The following is a 23348-nucleotide window of genomic DNA, read 5'->3' on the forward strand; positions in this document are numbered from 1 at the left end:
CGGCAGCAGATTTGGCCATGGTCGTATAGGAAGATCCAGGAATAGAACCAGGGTCTGCCTTGTCCCATTACTCTCTCCCTTACCATAAAGCCAACCTTGTACTCTAAGCTTCCAGTGTATTTCAGAAACTGGAAGATGGGCTCATGGCTATATGAGAGCACTGAGCCACTACAGCTAATACTGGCAAGCCTGGGGAGATGGCAACAGTTAGGCTTAAGTCTACACCTTAGGCATGGTAATTGTCTAAGTTTCAATGTCAACTGTTACATGTTTGTAGAATTAAAGTTTTAATCAGGGATCAATATCCTCTAGGTGCAGAGCTAATTTTTGCCAATGCCTATTTATGCACCAGTACCACCACAACTGTAGTTGGAAAACAAAGCAGATGTGTGCAGGATCATGTCTCGTAAAATCTGCCTGCAAGTGTGAAGAAGATTTGCTACAATTAACCAGTAGGTCTCAAGTTTTGTAGCTTAGCGTGGCAGATGCGTGTGCAAAATTGTTTCACTGGAATTGGGAGATACTCCTGATGTCTATTCCAAATGACTTCACATGCCTCAGGAAAGCCCAAGCAAAACATTTTTTCACCATAGAGCCACTGAGACTTGATTTCTTGAACATTTATTTTTCATATTTAACTTATTCAGATATCACATTTTCTACATTAAAATATTCTCATGCTAACACCTTCCCATTCCCCCCTCCCCAAGAAAAATAGAATTGATACAGCTTTAAGATGGAATGCACTACAGAATCTGCTATTGCACCCGAGCTACAGAGCCCAAACAATAGAAAGTGAGATCTGCACAGGACAGAGCTGCAGGGCAACATGAAGGACAAGCTGAAGTCAGAGTATTCGGCACAGTTTAAACCATGTTGCACCGAGTTTAACACTTGTCTAGGAAGGTACTAACATGGTTTGCAACTCATGCATGGACAGGAAAATAACTTGAACTGACCAGATTAGCCTGGAAATGGAAAGTAGACAAATAAGGAACTCTAAAACCCTCTCTGCAGTGGGCTTTGAACCCGATTTAAACTAATTCCAAGCATGCAGATACTGGCTGGGTTAGGAGTGTTTTGGAAACACAACCATTTGGCCAGATCTAAACTGGCTAGCCAAATCCATGTTTGGAAGGGTGATTTAAACCAAAGTTAAAACATGGTTTAAGGCCCAATGTCATGCAGAGAATGATTTAACACAGAATTCAAAATATCCTTTCATACGTGCCAACAAGTGCTGCCTTTTGCCCGTGTGCATCATTTAGTACAAGACTTCTAAATTACAAAATTAACTGGGCCCCCCTCCAACACTATCAATACAAGCGTATCTGGAGGACCTGGTATAATAGGGTTGTCTCCTATAATGGGGTAACAGTTCAGTTTTATACTGAGGAGAGTTTGAAGCTTTGGACAGTCTAGTTGTACTATCAGGCGTTTGCACGATTTGGGACAGTGCTGGGCTTTAGACCCTTTTCATATTTGTGACTTCTATATTTCAGGGAGTGGAATGGTTGGAGTAAGTTTCCTGCGTCTCTACCTTTTCCAAAGGGGCAGTTCAACAGGTTGATTGACTCCCTAGTTCAAGATAAGGACAAAACCTTTGATCCTCATAGAGACTTACTGCTCTGGATCTCCAAAGAGGTAGGAATCTTGCTGTGCTACTTGGAAAGCATTATTTGTGCAAATGCTGCAACTTCATATATGCATAACTCTGGGGACAGCAGCAAAATGATCAAGGATCCCGCAGTTCTAATTAAAGCAAACAGTGAATTGTGTTCTGGTATCAGATGTACACTGCCATGTAGCCAACTTTCCTCTTGCTAGTCTGTCCATCCATCACAATAGCAGGTCAGCACAGAGTGCCATCTGTTCTAAGCAACAGCACAGCAGTGGCACATGATCAGGCTGAAAGCAGATGCTCTGGGCAAGAGGGGGGCTACCACTTGCTCCTTGGCTCCCCCTAAATAACTAGTTATATTGTTCCTGGTTTGGAGACCAAGTGCAGCTTCTGGTAATCCCTCTCCTGAGATGATTTAAGGGAAGACAATTATAGTAACTGAAGTTACATATATCTACAAAGATAGGTGACTTTGAAGCTTCTTCCTCTCAGGAAATTTTACCAAAACCACTGAAGATCCAGGATTTGGAAAGAGATATTTTAAACTCTTATCAGCATAACACATCAGGAACACTGGCACAACATGTCACTTAATCTTGGTTTTAATTACAGGAGTGACAAGTAAACACCAACACATGAAAAAGGAAAATAAACAGCCTTTCACTGAATACAGAGCTAGAGATGAAGCTGTGGCTAGTGCTTCGCAGTGGAGTCTCGAGGATAGAATTCTGCCAGGGTGCTCTGAGGAATTCTCTTTAGCATCTCTTTGGGGAAGATTCGCAGAAGCTGCCAGCCAATGTCCAGGGTCTCGTAAACAGTGCGGTTTTCATAAGGACCTGAAGAGGTAAGAGACTAAATTATGGGAACAGCCCAGAGGATCAGTGTCAAAGACAAGACCTGGTCACTCCATGGTTTGAGTGCCTTGCACAGTATGTCCCATATACTTAAGACATACTTACCCTGAGCTATGAAATTTCTTTCAAACTTCTGCAGAAACTCCAGATAAAGAAGATCATCTGAGCTAAGCGCTTCCTCACCAACTACAGCCTTCATAGCTTGCACATCCTTTCCAATAGCATAGCAGGCATACTAGAAGGGTGGGGAAACAGAGGGGAGAAAGCAAGATCATGAGGCATTTGACCTATGTTACAAGGAGTGATGTACAGTACCAACAGTGTACTGGGTGGACAGGAGGACAGAATTTGGAGCTTTTATTCCAGAGTCTATGATTTAAACAGAGCTGAGGGATGGGAGAGCAAGAAACAGCACGACATCGCTCAGACACGACAGTGTTGGGTGCAGTGTTAGAACCTGGTATTAGAGTAAGTTACTTAAGGAACAAAAACTTAAAGTTGACTGACTATATATACACAGCATCTGCTGGATAATGACACACTGCACAAAATACAGTCAGAGTGGTTGGTGTGGAAAGATAAAGCAGCATTTGGCAGAATGAGCCTGGAAAGAACTCCACAGACTATTTACTGGTACATTGGGAGCCTACATATGATTTGTGCATAAAGCCCAGTAACTGAAAAGGGCTTGTAGCAGCAGACCAAATGGGAGGAGTGAGTTGCTTATAGAACAGATTTGTACAAAAGCTCTTTTCAGCATACTACAGCAGAATCTCAGCTTTAAGGTATCAGAGTGGAGTGGCTTCAGATTTGAAAGTGCTAGCCATGTCTGATCCTTTTCAGGGTACTTGACGGACGCAGCAAAGGTATATGCACAGGTCAGTACAGATTCCACATAAGAAAGATAACGCATACCAGCTGGTTGGACACATCTGAATGGTCCTTCCTGGTCATACCCTCTCCAATAGCAGACTTCATCAGTCGAGACAAGGAGGGTAACACGTTAATAGGTGGGTAAATCTTTGGGAGGAGAAAAGAAAGTTAATGGATAGCACTGAAAAAAGCATGTGGAAGCTCAACAATTATTGGTTGTTAGATGAAAGTTTTCTTCCTACACGTACCCTACAATCTGTTCATCGTAGAGAGACTTGAGAAATTTGGCGGCATTCACACCACTATTCAAAAAAACAATAGCCTGGTATCTGCTACTTCTAGCACTTCCATGTTTTCAGTGTTAGTTTGCATGCACCAGCACCACAAATTCATAAATATAGTTTCTGCAACTTCGTATTAATTCAGATACAAACAGCTTCATAAGAGCTAGCTCATGAAGATAAAAGTTCTCCTGAGAATGGAAAGAAATAGCACAACCTGGGAAGTCTAAGAAGTGGTCATTTTGGACTGGCCCTCAAGTTCAGGAGTGGATTTGCAAGGAAGGGATTTGTAAACCTACAAAGAGGATCTTTGTAATCTGTTATCTTGCTAAGTTTACTCTGCAACCAAGTCAGAGTGAACAGCTTACACATGGCAAGTAATTCAGACATCCAGTTTGATTAATCCGCCAATTGGTTTTAGACCTCCAGTCTTCAATCGATGGCATCTTCTCCCCCTGGGCTGCCTAATTCTAGAGATGTGCAGGACCTGCAACCTCAACCAGACCAGTATTATAAAAGTCCTTCCCCTAATATCTTTTGTCAGAAGAACCAGCCAATAGAAGAATGCAGACTAAAACTAACTTTAAGAACTTTGCATGTAAGATTGCTCAGAGGTGTGGTACATACCTGTCTGTTGTGCAGCTGCCTATCCACGTAGATCTGCCCCTCGGTAATATATCCAGTCAAGTCAGGGATGGGATGAGTAATATCTGCAAGAGGAAGTGGTTTTGTGTTAAGTTTTCAGACCCTGCTTTTTATATTAATTCCAGACAAAGCCACTCTGATGTGTCAGCTTTATAAAAGCTGTCTGAACAGCATATTTTACTTTAAATACCATAATAATCTAATGTAATTAGTATGCAGTCCAAAATGCCTTGAAGCTAATTCAAATACTGCACATAAGAAAGCAGAGACAAAACAGAGCAGTGCAGTCTCAACTAGGTAGAAATACATCCACTAAGAAAACAGACCGAAGGACTTGATAAAAGCCACCAATAGGCTTGTTAAACCAATGTAAGGGGCATTCTAAAATCCTAGGCAGCACTGCCATTACTAGAAACAATGCAGTGCATTATTACAGAGACAGTCTGTTCTGCGCGTCATCTTGAAATTGCTAGTTTCCCAATTGCCTGAACACATGCAGTTGCTTTTACTATGCAAAAGATTGAAAGGGAAAGTCATCTCACCTTTGTGCCTCACTGCCCATTTGATAGGTGGTATGATACTTCATACATGTCAAGAGTGAGGAGAGCGAAAGTATTTTGTATGCAAGATGCTACACTGTGCTTTTTTTTCTTCCAAAACTCTGAGGTGATCCAATGCTCTTAATACATTCTCTCTCCAACTGGTTCTCGAGGATGCTGAAATTAGAATACTTCTAACTCTTTGAAATACAGCTTTTGAGCCAGATGGGATTTGGATGGACCACATAAGAGCACTAGAAACAAAGTGGATGACATAATACCTTGTACTGAATCAACTTCTGTTGGTGAAAGACAAGCTTTTGAGCTTACACAGAGCTCTTCAGGTCTTCAGAGTGGTGCATAAATTCAAAAGTTTGTCTTTCAAGAACAGAAGTGGATTCAATAAAAGATATTGCCTCACACCTTGTCTAATATCCTGGGACCAACACAGCTACAATACTGTACACACAGATGAGCACCTCAGCTGTATGACAGATCTGATTCCTTTGAGATGTTATATGTTGCACAATAGAATGGACACATTTTTACTGTTAAGGTACAACTTCTCTTCTTGGCCAACACTGAGATTGCAGATCTTTATCCCAAGTCTAAAGGAGCTCCAGTACCTAATAAGGGGAAGCAACTTAATGATTGTGGAATCTCAGGCATTGGAGATTAAGAGCAGGTTGGACAGACTTGTCAGGGATGGTCAAGATAATGCTTGGTCCTGCCTTGAGTGCAGTACGACTGGACTAGAAGACCTCTTGAGGTCCCTTCCAGTTCTATGATTAAAACTAGCAACTCCAGCCTCCTGACTGGTGTGAATCAGGCATCATGTGATTATCCTCAATCAATACCCTCCCGTGGAATGCACACAGCAACAGCGCTAAAACATCCAAGAACTACATGACACAAGTAAGTGATGTTACATGCCCATATGTGAAAAGCAGATCTATTCCCAGGGAAAAGCAGTGGCCAGGACTCACCATCATTGGGCATAGTAAGAATAGGAATCTGAGTAATGGAGCCATTCCTGCCTTCCACGCGCCCAGCTCGCTCATATATAGTCGCCAAGTCGGTGTACATGTAACCAGGGAAGCCACGTCGGCCAGGCACTTCCTCTCTAGCTGCTGAAACCTGCAGGCAATTCAGGCAAAGTTACTCAAAGCTCATCACTATGAGTTCAGGCACAGCCACCACAAAGTCCGCCACCGCATCCAATAAAGTTATATTAATAATTAACAGGATCTGCCACATGGTGGTGCCAACATACAGCTATTCAAATCCTCTACAAGCACCCACAAGCCAGGCATGAAGATCATTCCCTGTGTAAAACAGATCCTGTAATGCTGATCAGAAACTGACTGCAAGGTTAACAAGGAACTACTGAATCAGTCTCTACTACAAATGAATTCTATATCCAGGCAGACAAGCCAATTTTGCAATGCTTTATGACACAGTTCTGGCTAGTTTCAGAAGCCTCAGAAATGCAGAAGTAGCTTAACCTTGCATGCAAACATCAGTAATTTTTATACATTTTCCCACTAGAGCTATAAGCAACTGGATAAATTAGTTTTGAAACGGGAGATTCCTGTGCACTGTTATTTCTGACAGAGCCCAAGTTACAGGTGTCTGGTTTAGCATGGAATGTGGAAAGTCGGCGGTATGCACTGTTCATCCCCGCACCTAGACTAACTTGTTAGGAATAACTTAAAACCTGACAGACTTTTTTTTAAATGAATTATGTATCCTTCTCAAAAAGGACTGAACAGCTAGATGTTTGCTGAATAAATTACTCATTTTATGCTCCCATTAGATCTCAGCCCTTTTTGGAGGATGCCTAACAGGCAGACATTTATCTGCTAAACAGGAACAAGTACCTCTCGTAGAGCTTCAGCATAGGAGCTCATATCCGTCAGAATGACCAGAACGTGCTTCTCACACTGATAGGCCAAGAACTCAGCAGTGGTTAGAGCAAGTCGAGGGGTGATAATACGCTCAATGCTGAAAGGACAGAATGGCATGTTCAACGCTGCCCAATACTTTTGAAGTTACAACTACATACACAGAACAGCACAACTCAAAAGTGAGAGGGAACAGGTTAGGAGCCCTATGAAACCTCAATATACTAAATGGAATGCACATAATTAGTGTCCAGGTCTATAGTATCTCAGAGTCTACCGTCACTAACGTAAGATATTTGACAAGCCAGTAACGTGACTTTTTAAGGACAGATGTCTCAGAGGGTTCTGGAAGCTCCTTCACTGGAGGCTTTCGAAAGAAGGCCTGATAGGCATCTGTCTTGGATAGTTTAAACAACAATCCTGCATCTTGGCAGGAGGTTAGACTAGATGACAGTTATGTTCCCTTCTAACTCTATGATACTAAGGTTCTCAAAACCAATTTCCAGCAGCTTTTGGACACCATAGTGACATGTTTTCCAGTGCACCAGTTCTCCACATTTCTGATTGGGAAAAACAGCCATTTTACCTACTTACGTTGGGTCATTGGCCAAGTTCAAGAACAGACACACGTTGTCCATAGAGCCATTTTCCTCAAAGTCGGTTTTGAAGAATCGAGCTGTTTCCATGTTCACCTAAACCACAATATCAAGTTGTCATTTGCAAACAGGGAGACTGTTTTAAATAACTTACTTTATTTAATTGGAATTTAAAGATTGGTTCAGAGCTGGTGCAAGCCTTTAGTATCTATACTATAAGCCCATCCTTTCAGTCAACCTGTGACTAAGAATAATGTTGGACAGCCTATCCATAGTGCAATATATTGTCATAAAGGAATCAGAGCTCAGGACCAAATGTGGCAAGAGGGGTAGAGATGAAATCTCTTGCCTTACTCTCATGAACAAGCCTAGTCAAATGAAGACAATTGTCAACCTAGGGGGAGGAACATGCAACAATCCTCTGACAGTCAGGCCATGTCTACATCTAAAATTTTGCAGCGCTGGTTGTTACAGCTGTATTAGTACAGCTGTATAGGGCCAGCGCTGCAGAGTAGCCACACTTACAGCAACCAGCGCTGCAAGTGGTGTTAGATGTGGCCACACTGCAGCGCTGTTGGGCGGCTTCAAGGGGGGTTCCGGGAACGCGAGAGCAAACCGGGGAAGGAGACCAGCTTCGCCGCGGTTTGCTCTCGCGTTCCCGGAGCCACCCAGCAAACCGCAGGGAAGGAGACCTGCTTGCTCGGGGTTCCGGGAACGAGAGAGCAAATCGGGAAAGGAGACCAGCTTCGCCGTGGTTTGCTCTCGCGTTCCCGGAGTCACCCAGCAAACCGCAGGGAAGGAGACCTGCTTGCTCGGGGTTCCGGGAACGAGAGAGCAAACCGGGAAAGGAGACCAGCTTCGCCGCGGTTTGCTCTCGCGTTCCCGGAGCCACCCTGCAAACCGCAGGGAAGGAGACCTGCTTGCTCGGGGTTCCGGGAACGAGAGAGCAAGCCGGGGAAGGAGACCAGCTTCGCCGCGGTTTGCTCTCTCGTTCCCGGAACCCCGAGCAAGCAGGTCTCCTTCCCTGCGGTTTGCAGGGTGGCTCCGGGAACGCGAGAGCAAACCGCGGCGAAGCTGGTCTCCTTTCCCGGTTTGCTCTCTCGTTCCCGGAACCGCCGAGCAAGCGGTTCTCCTTCCCTGCGGTTTGCAGGGTGGCTCCGGGAACGCGAGAGCAAACCGCGGCGAAGCTGGTCTCCTTTCCCGGTTTGCTCTCTCGTTCCCCGAACCGCCGAGCAAGCGGTTCTCCTTCCCTGCGGTTTGCAGGGTGGCTCCGGGAACGAGAGAGCAAACCGGGAAAGGAGACCAGCTTTGCCGCGGTTTGCTCTCGCGTTCCCGGAGCCACCCTGCAAACCGCAGGGAAGGAGAACCGCTTGCTCGGCGGTTCGGGGAACGAGAGAGCAAACCGGGAAAGGAGACCAGCTTCCCCGCGGTTTGCTCTCGCGTTCCCGGAGCCACCCTGCAAACCGCAGGGAAGGAGACCTGCTTGCTCGGGGTTCCTGGAACGAGAGAGCAAACCGGGAAAGGAGACCAGCTTGATTACCAGAGGCTTCCTCCTTCCACGGAGGTCAAGAAAAGCGCTGGTAACTGTCTACATTGGATTACCAGCGCTGGATCACCAGCGCTGGATCCTCTACACCCAAGACAAAACGGGAGTACGGCCAGCGCTGCAAACAGGGAGTTGCAGCGCTGGTGGTGCCCTGCAGATGTGTACACCTTCAAAGTTGCAGCGCTGTAACTCCCTCACCAGCGCTGCAACTTTCTGATGTAGACAAGCCCTCAGATGCCCTGCAGAACTCCAGAGAGCTCTAGCTTGGATGCACGTGCATTGTCATTCTACCATTCAAGTAATTGTGATATTGCTCTTTAGTAAGCACTGTCCCAAGAAGAATTTGGAGTGAGACCAAAATGACAATTCTGCTTCCACCTAATCTGAGAATGTGACAATGCAATGACACTACAAAACAGATGCATAATATGTTAAGAAACAGTGTTTAGATTTCTCAGTGGGATGGCTTGCTACAGACACCAACAGAATATCTTGATACATTAAAGTTTCCCCTTTAATTGTGGTAGGGTTGCAATCTGAGCAATTTACACAGTTAACTAAATTTTTTAAAAGGCAGTGCTTAGGATCATTTAGAATGTTCTCCTCTTGGAATCACCTATTCTTAGGGATACCATTCTACCCCATGAATCATTCTCCCATCAGACTTTGACAGGTAGACTTTTATCAGCCTGGATAAAACTATTGCTTTTACAACAGCATAGTATAGACTGACCTAAAATGTGATAAGTACCTCTAAAAAAATTATGGTTCTCATAATTCCAGTGAAATAGCAAACTGGATTGATTGATAATCTTATTCAGTTCTGAAAGTATTTGAAAGAAACCACTTTTATGATGTACCTAAGCATAGTAGTACTTACACCCATAGCAGCAAACACAATGGCGAAGTTCTCTTCACTGTAGTCCATCACATCTTTGGATTTCTTCACTAAACCAGCCTGGCGACATATCTGAGCCGCAATCTGAGACAAATGCAGAAGGAGCTGCATAAGTCTACTGTAGTAAGTTGCACATTTGTTTATCTACTGTACAGACTAACTCAAGGAATAAATCACTTTTTGACATGGATAAATACAAATGGTCTCCCAGAACTTTGCCCTGAAGCCAAAAGCAAGAGAAAACAGATGGCAGAAAACTGGTGCTAGAGTAGGAGGATTATGTAGTATCTGGCCAACCATTCTTTGATAAGAAGCATCTTGAGAGAGCAGGACTTACTCTGTTTTAAAGCTGTGTTAATTTATGTATATTTTACACAGTTTCCCCACTTGTATCACCACATAGCTCATTTATTTTAAGTTCTTTGCACTGCAGAACTGAATGTTTCCAGCAGCTAGTTTTTCCCCAAGACTGTCAGAGCTCCATTAAAGCACCCACCTCATTATGGGGCAAACCAGCAGCAGAGAATATGGGAATTTTCTGTCCTCTGGCAATGCTGTTCATGCCATCTATTGCAGAAATGCCAGTTTGAATCATCTCTTCTGGGTAGATTCGACACTGAGGATTGATTGGTTGACCTATTGTATTTTCACAGAGAAGCCGCCACATTATTTATCTAACTTTAAGAATGCATAGATTAATAAAGGTTTCAAGGCAAGGTTTAAAAATAAGGCTACAAAAATGCACTGCATTTAGAACCACAAACATTTTAGCTCACCAGACACTTCTGGTTCTAGTTTGACATTAGTCTATTGACCTTTTTTTATTGGTCATGAGATCATTTATCAGTTTGGCATTTTATATGCATGCAAACAGAAGGGATAGGATACTGTCATCCTACTCCTTGGAGGGAAATTAACACCCTCTTATCTTTGGGGGAACATTACCACAAGCCTATTATAGTTAGCACTATTAAACCACTTTAACCAAAGCACTCTCCCTAATTAAGAACTGCCATGCATTACTGTAGGGAAAAAAACAGACCACTTGCCTTGTGGGCCCATCTTAACAGTTTATGAACAACTTCCTGATGAGTTAATGGGCACTCAGTACTTTCTATGCCTTCTGCATGATTTTAGGGCTATTGTTTCATTTGCAGAGGCCTCTGAAAAGTGGCTTGTTACTGCATTTTGTGTAGAGTATAACAGAATTCGAGTCAAAAGTCAGCCTTTTGCTTCCTATCAGAAATGGGTACCATGAATAGTTTTTGAACCAGAAGTTCAAACTGAAAGGAAGCCTACTCATTTTATATCTGTGCAGCTCCAGAGCACCCCTGATCTTCCCTCTGCTTCAGCCAATTGACCGATTAACTGAACTGTCTTAAACCTTTTGGTTTGGGAGAGGATGCATAGAGGCCATCTCTGTCATCCCACTTTCTTCTGTTTCTCTGGTATCACTAGTGATTTACTCAGTAAAGTTCTAAATACTCTTCAGCAAGCCACTATTTTCATTTATGCTGCCAATTAGCATTCATGTTCAGTTACAAGACTGTCACTAAGATTACTCAAAAGCAGAAAGCAAGATTCATGCTACCAGAAACAGATTAAAGCAGATTAAAAAAAACAAAGCAGATTAAAAAAAACATACCCATAATATCCAGGTAATCTTCAGCCAAGACAATGGGACCTCTGTCAATAGGTTTTCCTGATCCATTAAATACACGACCTGCAAAAACAGTAACAAGATTATGATTATATGAACAGGACAGTAGTTACCTAGTTTTCCCATCTACAGTAATATTACATGAAAATAAATCTGTTCAATCCAAAGAGCAAGATCAAGTGCATACCAAGCATATCCTCAGATACTGGGGTTCGGAGAATATCCCCTGTAAATTCACAAGATGTTTTCTTAGCGTCAATACCCGAAGTTCCCTCAAATACCTGCAATATATCAGAAGAGACACTAGGTGAAATGGATAAACATTCCTTTAGCATAGGTAAAGACATTGTGCAGAGTTATAACAGATGGGATGGAGATATACAGGTCAGTGATTCTCTAACACTACAAGCAATGGATTAACCAACAAGCAGCTAAAGCAAGGTAGACCTGTGTAATAAAGGAATTTCCAAGACCATTTAGAAACTGTTCATTTGTACAGATATGTACAGAAACCAGCACTGTATAAAAATATATTTTACACATGACCTGTAAAAAGTTGTTAACCAAGAATGCCAGTGGCTTTCAGGGATCACTTCTTTAAAATTTAAGATCATTTTCTTCTGCCTACACAGTAAAGCTCTTCAGCTGCGTAGGATTACAGTGGTAACTATTAACAGCTGCTTTGAGAACTACACAGAGCTGTGACTCAAATACACTGAAGCTTCACAATGCATCTACATTGTAGTGGTACATGTTGCATGAAGAAGATGGAGTATGACTCCTGCCTTAGTCTACAAGACCCTATTCTGATTAGACGTTTCCTTAATTTTTAAACAAAAGCAAAAACTGAATGTTACTCAGATCCACCCACCAATTATTTCCAAGTGTTTTTTAAATTTATAGTAAGTTTGACTCAAGAAAGTTATATTGGAGTTACAAAGACTTTAGATTTGCTATAGCCCAGACTGATGCCCACTAAGGAAGTCTTTACAGGACAATTCTGTCCCTAGTTTACCTGAACTACAGCTTTAGAGCCGCTGACTTCTAAAACCTGCCCGCTTCTCTTTGTGCCATCAGGAAGTGTCAAGTGGACAATCTCTGCATACCTAGGAAACTAATGCAGAAAAAAAACTCTGTAAGACAGTGGGGGAAAAAAGTTAAAATCCACCACCTAGAGTTACCACATTATCCATAACAGACTTAACAGAGCTTGAGACAAAAAGCTACCATATCTGTTAAGGATTTCACAGTCAAAGGGAAACACCAAGGCAGTTAAGGTTTACTGACAAAAATGTAGCTTTTTTATGATGATCTCCTTAATCTGAGTGGTAGATTTAGAAAACTGGTGAGGAAAAAATAAAACTTGTTTAAAGACAGCCTGAAACTGTTCTCTTGAGAAGAGTCATAGTAGTCTCGAACTTATTTGAAGCCATATGCCACTAGTCAAGTACAACAGAGATCCATGTTAAAGAGAAGCCAAGAACTCTAGCAAGGGAAAATTGTAGCTTGTCTACCACAAGCAACACCAATAACCTCTGCAACCCTCCTATGAAACAGAATACCCCTTCCCTTCTAACGCCCCCTAAATATTTGATAAGCATATGCTAAAATTGTTTCCTTTTGTTCATGTATCCAATACCATGCACCAAGTACTTTACAAGATTTGAATCATTAACATTAAATTTGAGTTTGATAAAAATAAATATGCATTAGAGTTTAGACTGTTCAACTGTAGCATCCATTTCCCCACTTCTCTTCAAACGTAGAAGTATGAACAGCACTGTTGCAGAATTATACTCCTTTCCATTTCACCCACAGGACATTCTTTCCAACCAGGGTGCCTGACAGCCTGTCCCAATGTCCTGAAGCAGTCTCTGTGGCAAGTTTTGGCATTTAGCTCTGAGTGTTTGGAATATAAACAAGATATTGTGTTTAAACTAGATCACAAGACTCATGGAATGCAGAGCTAAAGACTCTTCAAATGTGTATCTAGACCACAAGCCAGCTTTCCTGCACCATCACCCTCAAAAGAAGATTTCATTAGAATAATTTTTACCTTAACTTGATCCAAGATTACCAGTGGACCATTAACTCCTGATACAGTTTTATATGCTGAAATATAAAAGGTGCAAGTCAGACAACATATTAAAATCAGCATAAGCATTCTACAATGAATAAGTAGAAGAACAGCCCCTTTGCAACATCTGGGGATCTAATCTCCTCTGAATCTGTGCGACCTTCCATATTTAGTGGAAGCTATGTGAACAGAACAGCAAGTGCCATTACCTGGTGCTGGTGATTCTGTAACCAGCATTCTTTTATTGGAGTCCCTACTCGGCCAATATCCTTAAGTGGTGTTACAGGACGCTGTAGCATTGGAGAGGTAACTTATGACCAGAGAAAAGCCATGAGTTCAGTGATGTAAACCTACATAATATGGTCAAACTTAAACAAAAAACTATCTAGATTCCCTGTCTATCCTAAACTATTGTGTAACGGTACAGCATGCAGTGAAATAACTGCCATTTTAATTCATCAGAAAGGTAATCAATATGATGCATCCAAACATTTTATCAACTGGGAAAAGTCTAACAGATAAATACTACACAATTAATTGCAAAACCATAAAAAGTTACTGATAGCAATCTTTGAGGTATAGGATAAGTAAAGGGGATGGTATGATGGGATAGCCTAAATTTTGGCAATTAATTGATCTTTGATTTTTAGCAGTAAATATGCCCAATGGCCTGTGATGGGATGTTAGATGGGGTGGGATCCGAGTTACTACAGAGAATTCTTTCCTGGGTGCCGGCTGGTGAGTCTTGCCCACATGCTCAGGGTTTAGCTGATGGCCATATCTGGAGTCGGAAAGGAATTTTCCTCCAGGGCAGATTGGCAGAGGCCCTGGAGGTTTTTCACCTTCCTCGCAGCATGGGACACAGGTCACTTGCTGGAAGATTCTCTGCACCTTGAGGTCTTTAAACCATCATTTGAGGACTTCAGTGATTCAGACATAGGTTAGGGCTTTGTTACAGGAGTGGGTGGGTGAGATTCTGTGGCCTGCATTGTGCAGGAGGTCAGACTAGATTACCATAATGGTCCCTTCTGACCTTAGTCTATGAGTCTATAAGGGCAGTAGTAACTCACTGCATGTTAGTCTTTTAACAGAGATCAAAGCAACAAGCAAACACTATATGCCATTATCTCGAGACTCAAATAGTCATCTTTAACAAGAGCAGTAAAGTATCCTGATTAGTGATGTCAAAATACACCCAAAAAATTCTGCCTTACATTTAGTTTAATTTACACTCAGATGTGACCAGATGAGGAATCTCACTTGCTCAAAAGCTGCTGATCCCCAGAGCACCTACAATGCATTTGGGAAACATTTTCCAGCATACCATGACAACTGCTGCTGGACAGGAACCTTTCAGCACCATCTCATGAGAAGCTATGGGACTGCACCATGAAAGATGGTGTTTCACTTTAGTCAGTAATCCAGAAATTATAGTATTTGCCACAGCTCACTTAAGGTGCACTGTCTCAAGTCTGAGTAGAAGTATGCACAGATGTCTGAAGTCAATGTTTTAGACAAACACAGTAGGTCTACACTAAAAACACGGCATCAGAGCAGCTGTAGTGCTTAAGTGCTGAAACACAGATGGGGTAGTTAATCCACTTCCCCAAGAGGCCACAGCTATGTCAACAAAAGAACTGAAGCTCTTCTGTTGACATAGCACAGCCAACAAGGGTTTAAGGTCAACGTAACTGAGACCACGTCCAGACTAGGGTATTAAAATCGATTTTAGATACGCAACTTCAGCTACGTGAATAACGTAGCTGAAGTCGAATTTCTAAAATCGAGGTACTCACCCATCTGGATGGCGCAGCATCGATGTCCGCTGCTCTCCGTGTCGATTGCGGAACTCCGTTCGGGTTGATGGAGTTCCGGAATCGATATAAGCGCGCTCGGGGATCGATACATTGCGTCCAGACTAGACACGATATATCGATCCCCGAGCAATTGATTTTAACCCGCCGATGCCACGGGTTAGTCTGGACGTGGGCTAAGTTGCTCGGGGGGTAGGGGGTGGAAACTTCACAGCTACTTCTGAACATTTCTCCACACCAGTGGGCACTAAACATTGATTCATGGGACTGTGGCATGAGATGAGCCCAACACTTTACAGGATGGGTTTTATTATTCACCTTGTAACTGGCACATCTTTTTGGTAGTAAGACGTTACTATTAATGTGTAGAACATAACTTTGCAGACGCTGACAACAGGAAATGACTTTCCAAGCATGATTATTGTTATTCCACTAGAGCCCTTATTACTCCCAAACAGGGCACCAGTGTCTTTGTTTAAGCTTTGCCTTACTTGATCTGTGAATACAGGAAGTTTTTGAGAGTCACAAGGGAAGACTAAGCTAGAGAGTAATCATTAATCACGGGGGGAAGGATGAGCAAATTGAGCTATTTCTAGATTGGGAAAACAGACTAATATGACCAAGAAAAGAATGTTACCAGGAGCCTTTAGTCTTAGGGAAAGATCATAAATCCCATGTGGACAAAAACAGGCTATGAAGACCTGGAAATACAGTGTAGGACAGACAGTGTGAGAGTTTAGTACACACTGAAAGATGTGTACCTAAATCATGTTTTCTGTATTATGTCAATAGTGTGATATTTACAGTGTTAACAAAGGTAACAAGAGTTTGCTGATGAACAAGCATAATAGTATAATCTTGAAAGCTTTTAACCTGGAGATGAAACAAATCAGATACTATACTATGTAAGAATCTTATAGGAGCCATTCTATTACATTTGGTTGGTTATAACTGAATTTAGATAAATATTAAAGCTAAAGATGATGAGAAGTCTAGCTCTGTATCTTTTTTATTTAGAAGGAAATGTTTTGTTTGTCCCAAGTTAGACACTTTGGGTTTCTCTGAACTGAACACTTCTCATTCTTGTAATGCCAATTAGAACTATTCAGTGTTTGTATCCAATGTGAATGGCACTTTAAAAAAAAATCAGGGTGAGGGTGGAGCCAGATATTTACAAAAACAGGAGAGAACTATATTGAGCAACATTACATTTCAACTTGTGACAGTCTTGTCAGCACTTCCTCACTGATCCAGGGTGAAAAGCTCACTTCCTAACATTGTCCATCAGTGAGATACCAGAGTCACTACATTCAACAGCATCAAATCTATTGGCTCACACAAGCAGCTTGGCATGCTGACTCCAAATCCCCGTTTTCAATAACATTTTAGCCATTCCAATTATGAGGTGGGTCACAATCAAATCTCAATGTACAATTTTACATATATAAAGACCCTTCTATCTCAAAGGATTCCAAAGTGTTACAAGCTATATATATATATATATATATATATATATATATATATATACACCCCACAAAAAATGCAGCCGCCTATGAGGTGGAAAGCAGACAGCAAGTGCCCAGCAACAGAGGAAGGTTCACTCTGGGGGGGAAATGCTGAAAAATCCATGCTGATTGATACTTGACCCCGGGATCTTTATTGTCCATGCTGAGCAGACATACACTTAATTCTTAAAAGGCTTGTCCAAGAAAGAAATTAAACTGCATGCAACTCTACCTTAGAAAGACAGAGCTAAGTTGAATAAATTCAATCCCCAGGAAATAGAACAGGTGTTCCAAACCTCCATGCTCAAACCACTAAACCACCCCATCTGGCTGTATCTTGGGCTTCCATGTCCTGTTCCCTTCTACTTTTGGATGAAGATGATTTTGTATGACTTTTTGGGTCCACAGTTACTGATCTGGACTTCAGACTCCATTGAAATACTCAAAACAGCAAAGGCAAAGAGGTTACTTATCTACATAGTCAGAAAATTCAGGTTACTTAAGTATATAGGCTCTTTCACAGAGTTACTTAATTACACAACTTCAACTGATCTAAATCAAGAGTTCTAGCAAGAACACTGCTCCAATCAGTTTTGGCCTTCCTCATACCCACACTGCAGTAAAGGATTTAGAACTGTGAAATAACTGCCTAGAAGAATCACTATTTCCCCTTTTCTTCAACTTTCACAATTACAACAATTTTAATGCACAAAATCACATCCCTCCTCCCAATTTCACCTCAGACTATTTACAGTAATATGTTCAGTTTCTGCCAGAAAACTGATCTGTGTCATGCAGGGAAATACAAAATAGTGGATAACTAGCAACTAGATGTATCCAAAATTTGACTATTAGCATAAAATTAAGTCAGTAGTCATACCAATTACACTGAAGAAACTCCAGCTTCTGTATCCAGTAAAACATATAAGCTCATAGCAGTTGAGTCAGTTCTATTTATGAAGAGCTTGTCAGAGCCAAAGAAAAATATTAAAGTGTCCTTACTGATTTTGAATTAAGAATGAGTCTCTAACTTAGGGCATGTCTGCACTACAAATTTAAGTCAACCTATGTTAGATCAACTTACAGCCACCGCAGTAATTACTGCATGGCTGAGGTCCATACTACCCTCTTTCTGTCAGTGGTGTGTCTCCTCACTAGGAGCACTTGCTCTAACTGAAGAGGGGCAGCATTAGGGGCTGACAGACAGGATTCTCAGCTCTGTTCAACTCCTCATTGGGAGCTCAGCTGCCCCCCAGGCTTCTTGTTTCCCTGAGGCAGGGGCAGCTGTCCAGGCTTCTCACCTCCTTGATCAGAGGTGCCAAGGTGGGAGCAGACAGGCTCTAGTTGGAGCCCACCACCAGCCTATGCTTTCCTGTCAATTTCATGGCTCCAGCGTGGAGTTATGAAATTGACAAGAAATATAGGCAACAGGCAATGTAAGTAATGTACAGTAATGTAAGTAGTGTACAGGAACACTGTGTCCCCCAACTTCACCAGGATAAGCCCTATGCCTCTCACAGAGGTGGAGTTATGTTGGTGAATCAGGGCATTTACACTGGCAAGAGCAAGGCTGCATTGTGTACACTGACATAATTAGGAGTACGTCTTCACTACCCGCCGTATCAGCGTGTAGCAATCGATTGCTCAGGGATCAATATATCGCGTCTCATCTAGACGCGATATATCAATCCCCAAACATGCTTATATCGATTCCGTAACTCCACCAACCCAAACGGAGTTGCGGAATCGACAGGCGGAGCCGCGGACATCGATCCCACGCTGTGAGGACGGTGAGTAATTCGATCTTACATACTTCGACTTCAGCTACGTTATTCATGTAGCTGAAGTTGCGTATCTAAGATAGATTTACCCCCGTAGTGTAGACCAGCCCTTGGTCTATGTAAGCTGCCTTACATTGACTTAACTGTAGTGTAGACCGTGCCTAAACTTTTTATTTTGACTGATGCCCAGCAGCATAAACCTCACCTTCAGCATGTTATTATGAGGATTTCATCTACAGAAACCCTAGCAGCACAAGTTTCATGAAACAGACTATGTATTGAATATCTTGAGAGAGTCACGTTGCTCTATTTCTATACTCCATGCAGCAGAACCTTAGAAGTTAGTTATAACTAATATAGCTATACATCTACTTCCATCCCCTGCTCCCTTCTCTCTCTCACACACAATACAGCAAATGATTACCCCTTACAATCTAGTGCACTCAGATTCAGGGAAGAGTTTTCAGTTTGTCCCCTTCTTCTGGAAGCACATGCATTTCCAAATGAGAGCAAGGAAGCCCCTTTGGAATGTGTCTGTAATAGTCAGATGTGCCCACCTCCACCTAAATAGCCTTGCCTAAATTTAAACAATATAGGATTTTACTGTAAAGCTTGGATAAATCAGTCACTTTGAAATATAAAAAAAATCTGTAGTCATGATTAGCTATATAACACCTGCTCCAAATCACATTTAGTACTTGTATCAGACAATAACAGACTTTTAACACATGTACATTCTGCATATCTATGTAGTCAGTTTCACACTCCCATTAAGCTGCAGTGCAATCACATGACCTTGAAAGGGATCACGAACAGATCAGTGAATCCATAGGAAGAGCGATGTTTCACAATCGCTTATTGTCCTCTACTCAAGTAAAAATCAGGACAATTAATACTCCATAAGAATAGCTTCCGTCACACCACTTTAAGGATATTAACTAAAAGCAATATCCAACATCTGCCTGTCATAGAACTATTCCTGTTGAAATGGAAACTGAAATTTGTCAGCAGCCATATTCTGCACACAGAAGGCTCTTGGTGTGAGTAACACCGCATAACCCTTATTGATGCTACTTCAAGGGGTGTGCCCAAAAGTGTAGCAAACACCACAATCTTTTCCAAAAGCCTCTATATCTCATAATTTTTACTTATGGCTCATCCATGTCAAGAATCCCATGTGGTAATATTACAAGAAAAAGCCAATACCTGTATAAAGAAGCCAGCTTAATGCTCTCAGACTTTCCTAATTGCCTATGTGGAGTAAGTGCTCTGTCCCCAATAAGAATCTGCACAGCTTTATCACAGACAGGGGAAGTTAACTCTACTACACTGATAAACACCCAAAAGGTGATAATCTCAGGGGGCTGCTACTCAAATCCAGTCCCATCAACAAGGCACATCCAATTTCTGACTCTTATTCCTACACCGTGCAGACCCAGACCCTGGAACTAACAGAGCAAGCGTACTCTGTTTGACACAGACCTACACTCCTACACTGGAGCCAAGCTGGTCTATTTCCACCCAGTGGACACTCAAGCCCAAGACACTGGTCTAGGGAGAAGGGATATGTCAGATGACAGGACAAGAGATGGCTTGGAAGTAGTGGAACTAGTGAAAATGGTCTGGGTACAGGGCCAAAGAAACTGATAAGGGCATCCCAGCCAAGGGGAACAGGACAGCACCAACAGGCATCTAGGGGGGAGTCTAATGGCTAAGAAAAATGGGGGGCGCTCTCTGCTCTGAAATGCAGGAAGAGGGGCTCAGGCCTAACCCACCTGCCTGGAATGAAGGAGGCATTAGCAATCAGAGCCTGGATTTAGGGATGCAGAGGTCACAAGGAACCAGGCTCAGCCGCTTATCATCCCCCCCACACATGGGGTGTGGCGGGGTCCCCCCCCAGGCCAGCCTCTTGCTCCCCCTCAACGCCCCCCCCACACCCCAGCCCAGCCTCTTCTCCTCCCTACCTGGCGTACGATGGGGGCCACTCCCCCCCGCCACACACACACACACTCTTACCTCCCGCCCGCCTGGTGCGCCGATGGGGACCCCCGGCCCAGCCTCCTGCGCCCCCCGGCCCAGCCTCTTCTTCTCCCTCGCCTGGGATACGATGAGGGCCCCTCCCCCCGGCCCAGCCTCACTCCCCTGGCCGCCCCCCGCCTGGGATACGATGAGGGCCCCTCCCCCCGGCCCAGCCTCTGCCCCCCGGGTGCCTCTGAACGGGGAGCCGGGGCCCGGGTAGGGTCTCAGCCGCGGCCTGGGACTCACTCAGTCGGGGCTGGGAGATGTAGTCCCGGTTGGCCGCCGCCGCCTGCTCCCGCGCGGCGGCCGCGCCGCTGTTGCCCCCGGACAGCTCGGACACGGCCCCGTTCACCATCCCCCGGATCGCCCGCAACGCCGCCATCTTGTCTCCGTCTGAGCCCCGCAGCGCCACTGCGCAGGCGCTGATATACCCTCTGCCCCTCCCGCCGCCGTGCGCGCCGCCGAGACCCGGAACTGACGGGGGCTGGAGGCGCGCGACAGCCAATGGCTGGGGAGCTAGCCAGGGTGCTGGAAGCGTGAGGCCAGTGGGAGGGTGGAGAGGGCGAGAAAGGGAAGCAGGAGGAAGGGAAATCGGGGGGGAGGGGAAGAAAGAAAGAAGTTTTCAGTGGAGCTGGTTGGGGAGAAAGGGAACAAATTTATTGCATTTTTTTCTTTTAAATGTCTAGAATGATTTCCCCCATTCTTTTTCATAGAGTCGTAGACTCTAGGACTGGAAGGGACCTCAAGAGGTCATCGAGTCCAGTGGCCTGCCCTCATGGCAGGGTTTTGAACTCCATCCATCTCCTGTTGCAAGCATCCTCAGAGGTGTGGCTGACACCATTACCTGGCGGAGACCCCCCCCCTCCATAGCATCTCAGCATCTTTAGGGAATGTTCCCTGAGAGGGAAGGCTATACTGCGCCTTGCTTAGTTCCACAATTGCTCCTAATCACACACCCCTTGACGCAGCCTGGAGCAACTCTTGCGTCTGCTCAGTATTTTCTGGAAACACATGTAGAAAATATCAGAGGAGTAGCCGTGTTAGTCTGGATCTGTAAAAGCAGCAAAGAGTTCTCTGGTACCTTATAGACTAACAAATGTATTGGAGGATGAGCTTTTGTGCATGCATCCAATGAAGTCAGTATTCACCCACGGAAGCTCATGCTCCAATATGTTTGTTAGTCTATTAGGTGCCACAGAACTCTTTGCCACTTCTGTAGAAAATAGACTATGGTGTACCAGCAGATTGCCAAGACTCTTCTTCAGGCCTTTCAAAACGCTGCATGACTCTGATTGTGGCACTCCATAGCACAGCTATACCAAGAGAACATTCATAGCTGAGAGTGTAGCACTGAGAAGTTATGTGTACATTTGTGTGAATGTAGCTAATTTTTTTTTATGTCAGAGCTGACTAGAATGCCAGGGTTATATTTTCCAGCATCCTGTCTCTGTTGTAACTCTGCTGGAGAGGACACAGAGACTCCACTTTGGTCATCAGGGGATGGATTTAGCAGAATATGATGCTCTTGGAAGATATTCCAACAAGCTCTGTGTGTGTGTGTTTGCATTCTGACAAAAGTTTTAATAACATGCTCCAGCTTAAAACAACAGCCAGGTCTAAGAGTGCAACAAGAGTGTCGTAGGGTAGATAGCAAACATGAAATGAAACATGGCTTCATGTGCAAAGATGCTCCTGCAAGAAACCTGGTTGCATGTCTAGTCCCTTCCAGGACCAAGAGAGAACAAAGCCAAACCCAAAAACACAAACTAAGGCTTCCCTCCACCGAGATTTGAAAGTATCTTGTCTCCTGATTGGTCCCCTGGTCAGATGTTTGGTTCCCTGTTTGTTAACCCTTTACAGGTAAAAGAGACCCTTAACTATCTGTTTGTGACACGCCCCCCTAAATCACAGACAGTGGGGAACCTCACTGGCGATAACTTCTTCCTAGAACTTTAAAATAAACAGATTAATACAACACATGAACCTTTACATATACCACTAAGTATGTAAACTACAAGACTTTCTACATTTGAAGGACCAATTTTAACCAGTGGATTCTCGGAAACTTTCACAAGAGAGTGCATCAGATACTTTGTTAGAAGCTCCTGAAATGTGTTGAATTTCAAAATCAAAATCTTGGAGAGCTAAACTCCATTGAAGCAGTTTTTTGTTGTTTCCCTTGGCAGTATGAAGCCACTTTACCGCAGCATGGTTGGTTTGTAGCTGGAACCACCGTCCCCAAATGTATGGGCGTAGCTTTTCCAGGGCATACACAATGGCGTAGCATTCCTTTTCACTGACTGACCAGTGACTTTCCCTCTCAGACAGTTTCTTGCTGAGAAATACGACAGGATGGAAGTTGTGATCCGGTCCTTCCTGCATGAGAACTGCTCCTATACCATGCTCAGATGCATCTGTGGTTACAAGGAATGGTTTGTCAAAGTTTGGGGCCCTTAGCACAGGGTCAGACATGAGCGTCTCCTTAAGCTGTGTAAAGGCCTTTTGACACTCATTAGTCCACTTGACTGCATTTGGCTGGGTCTTTTGTTTGTCAGGTCGGTCAGTGGGGCAGCGATTTGGCTGTAGCGTGGTACAAATGGCCTGTAATACCCGGCCAAGCCTAAGAAGGATTGGACCTGTTTCTTTGACCTTGGGACAGGCCACTTTTGGATAGCATCCACCTTGGCCTGTAGGGGGTTTAATGGTTTCTCGACCCACCTGGTGTCCCAGGTAAG

General features: G+C 43.5%; 1 protein-coding gene across 1 annotated transcript; it reads right to left on the reverse strand.

Annotated features, from left to right (window-relative positions):
• Nucleotides 1-604: 604 nt before the first annotated feature.
• ATP6V1B2 (ATPase H+ transporting V1 subunit B2) lies at nucleotides 605-21026 on the reverse strand. The gene is made up of 14 exons (XM_030552135.1): nucleotides 20860-21026; nucleotides 13474-13529; nucleotides 12433-12531; nucleotides 11605-11698; nucleotides 11403-11480; nucleotides 10254-10393; nucleotides 9740-9841; nucleotides 7312-7409; nucleotides 6694-6817; nucleotides 5800-5950; nucleotides 4257-4339; nucleotides 3391-3495; nucleotides 2581-2710; nucleotides 605-2457 (listed from the first exon to the last, which is right to left on the reverse strand). The coding sequence occupies exons 1-14, from the start codon at nucleotides 20993-20995 to the stop codon at nucleotides 2315-2317; spliced, it is 1539 nt and encodes a 512-aa protein (XP_030407995.1). The 5' UTR covers nucleotides 20996-21026; the 3' UTR covers nucleotides 605-2314.
• Between the last annotated feature and the right edge of the window lie 2322 nt (nucleotides 21027-23348).

This window comes from Gopherus evgoodei, chromosome 2, assembly GCF_007399415.2.
Source record: "Gopherus evgoodei ecotype Sinaloan lineage chromosome 2, rGopEvg1_v1.p, whole genome shotgun sequence".
Lineage (NCBI taxonomy): Eukaryota > Metazoa > Chordata > Testudines > Testudinidae > Gopherus > Gopherus evgoodei.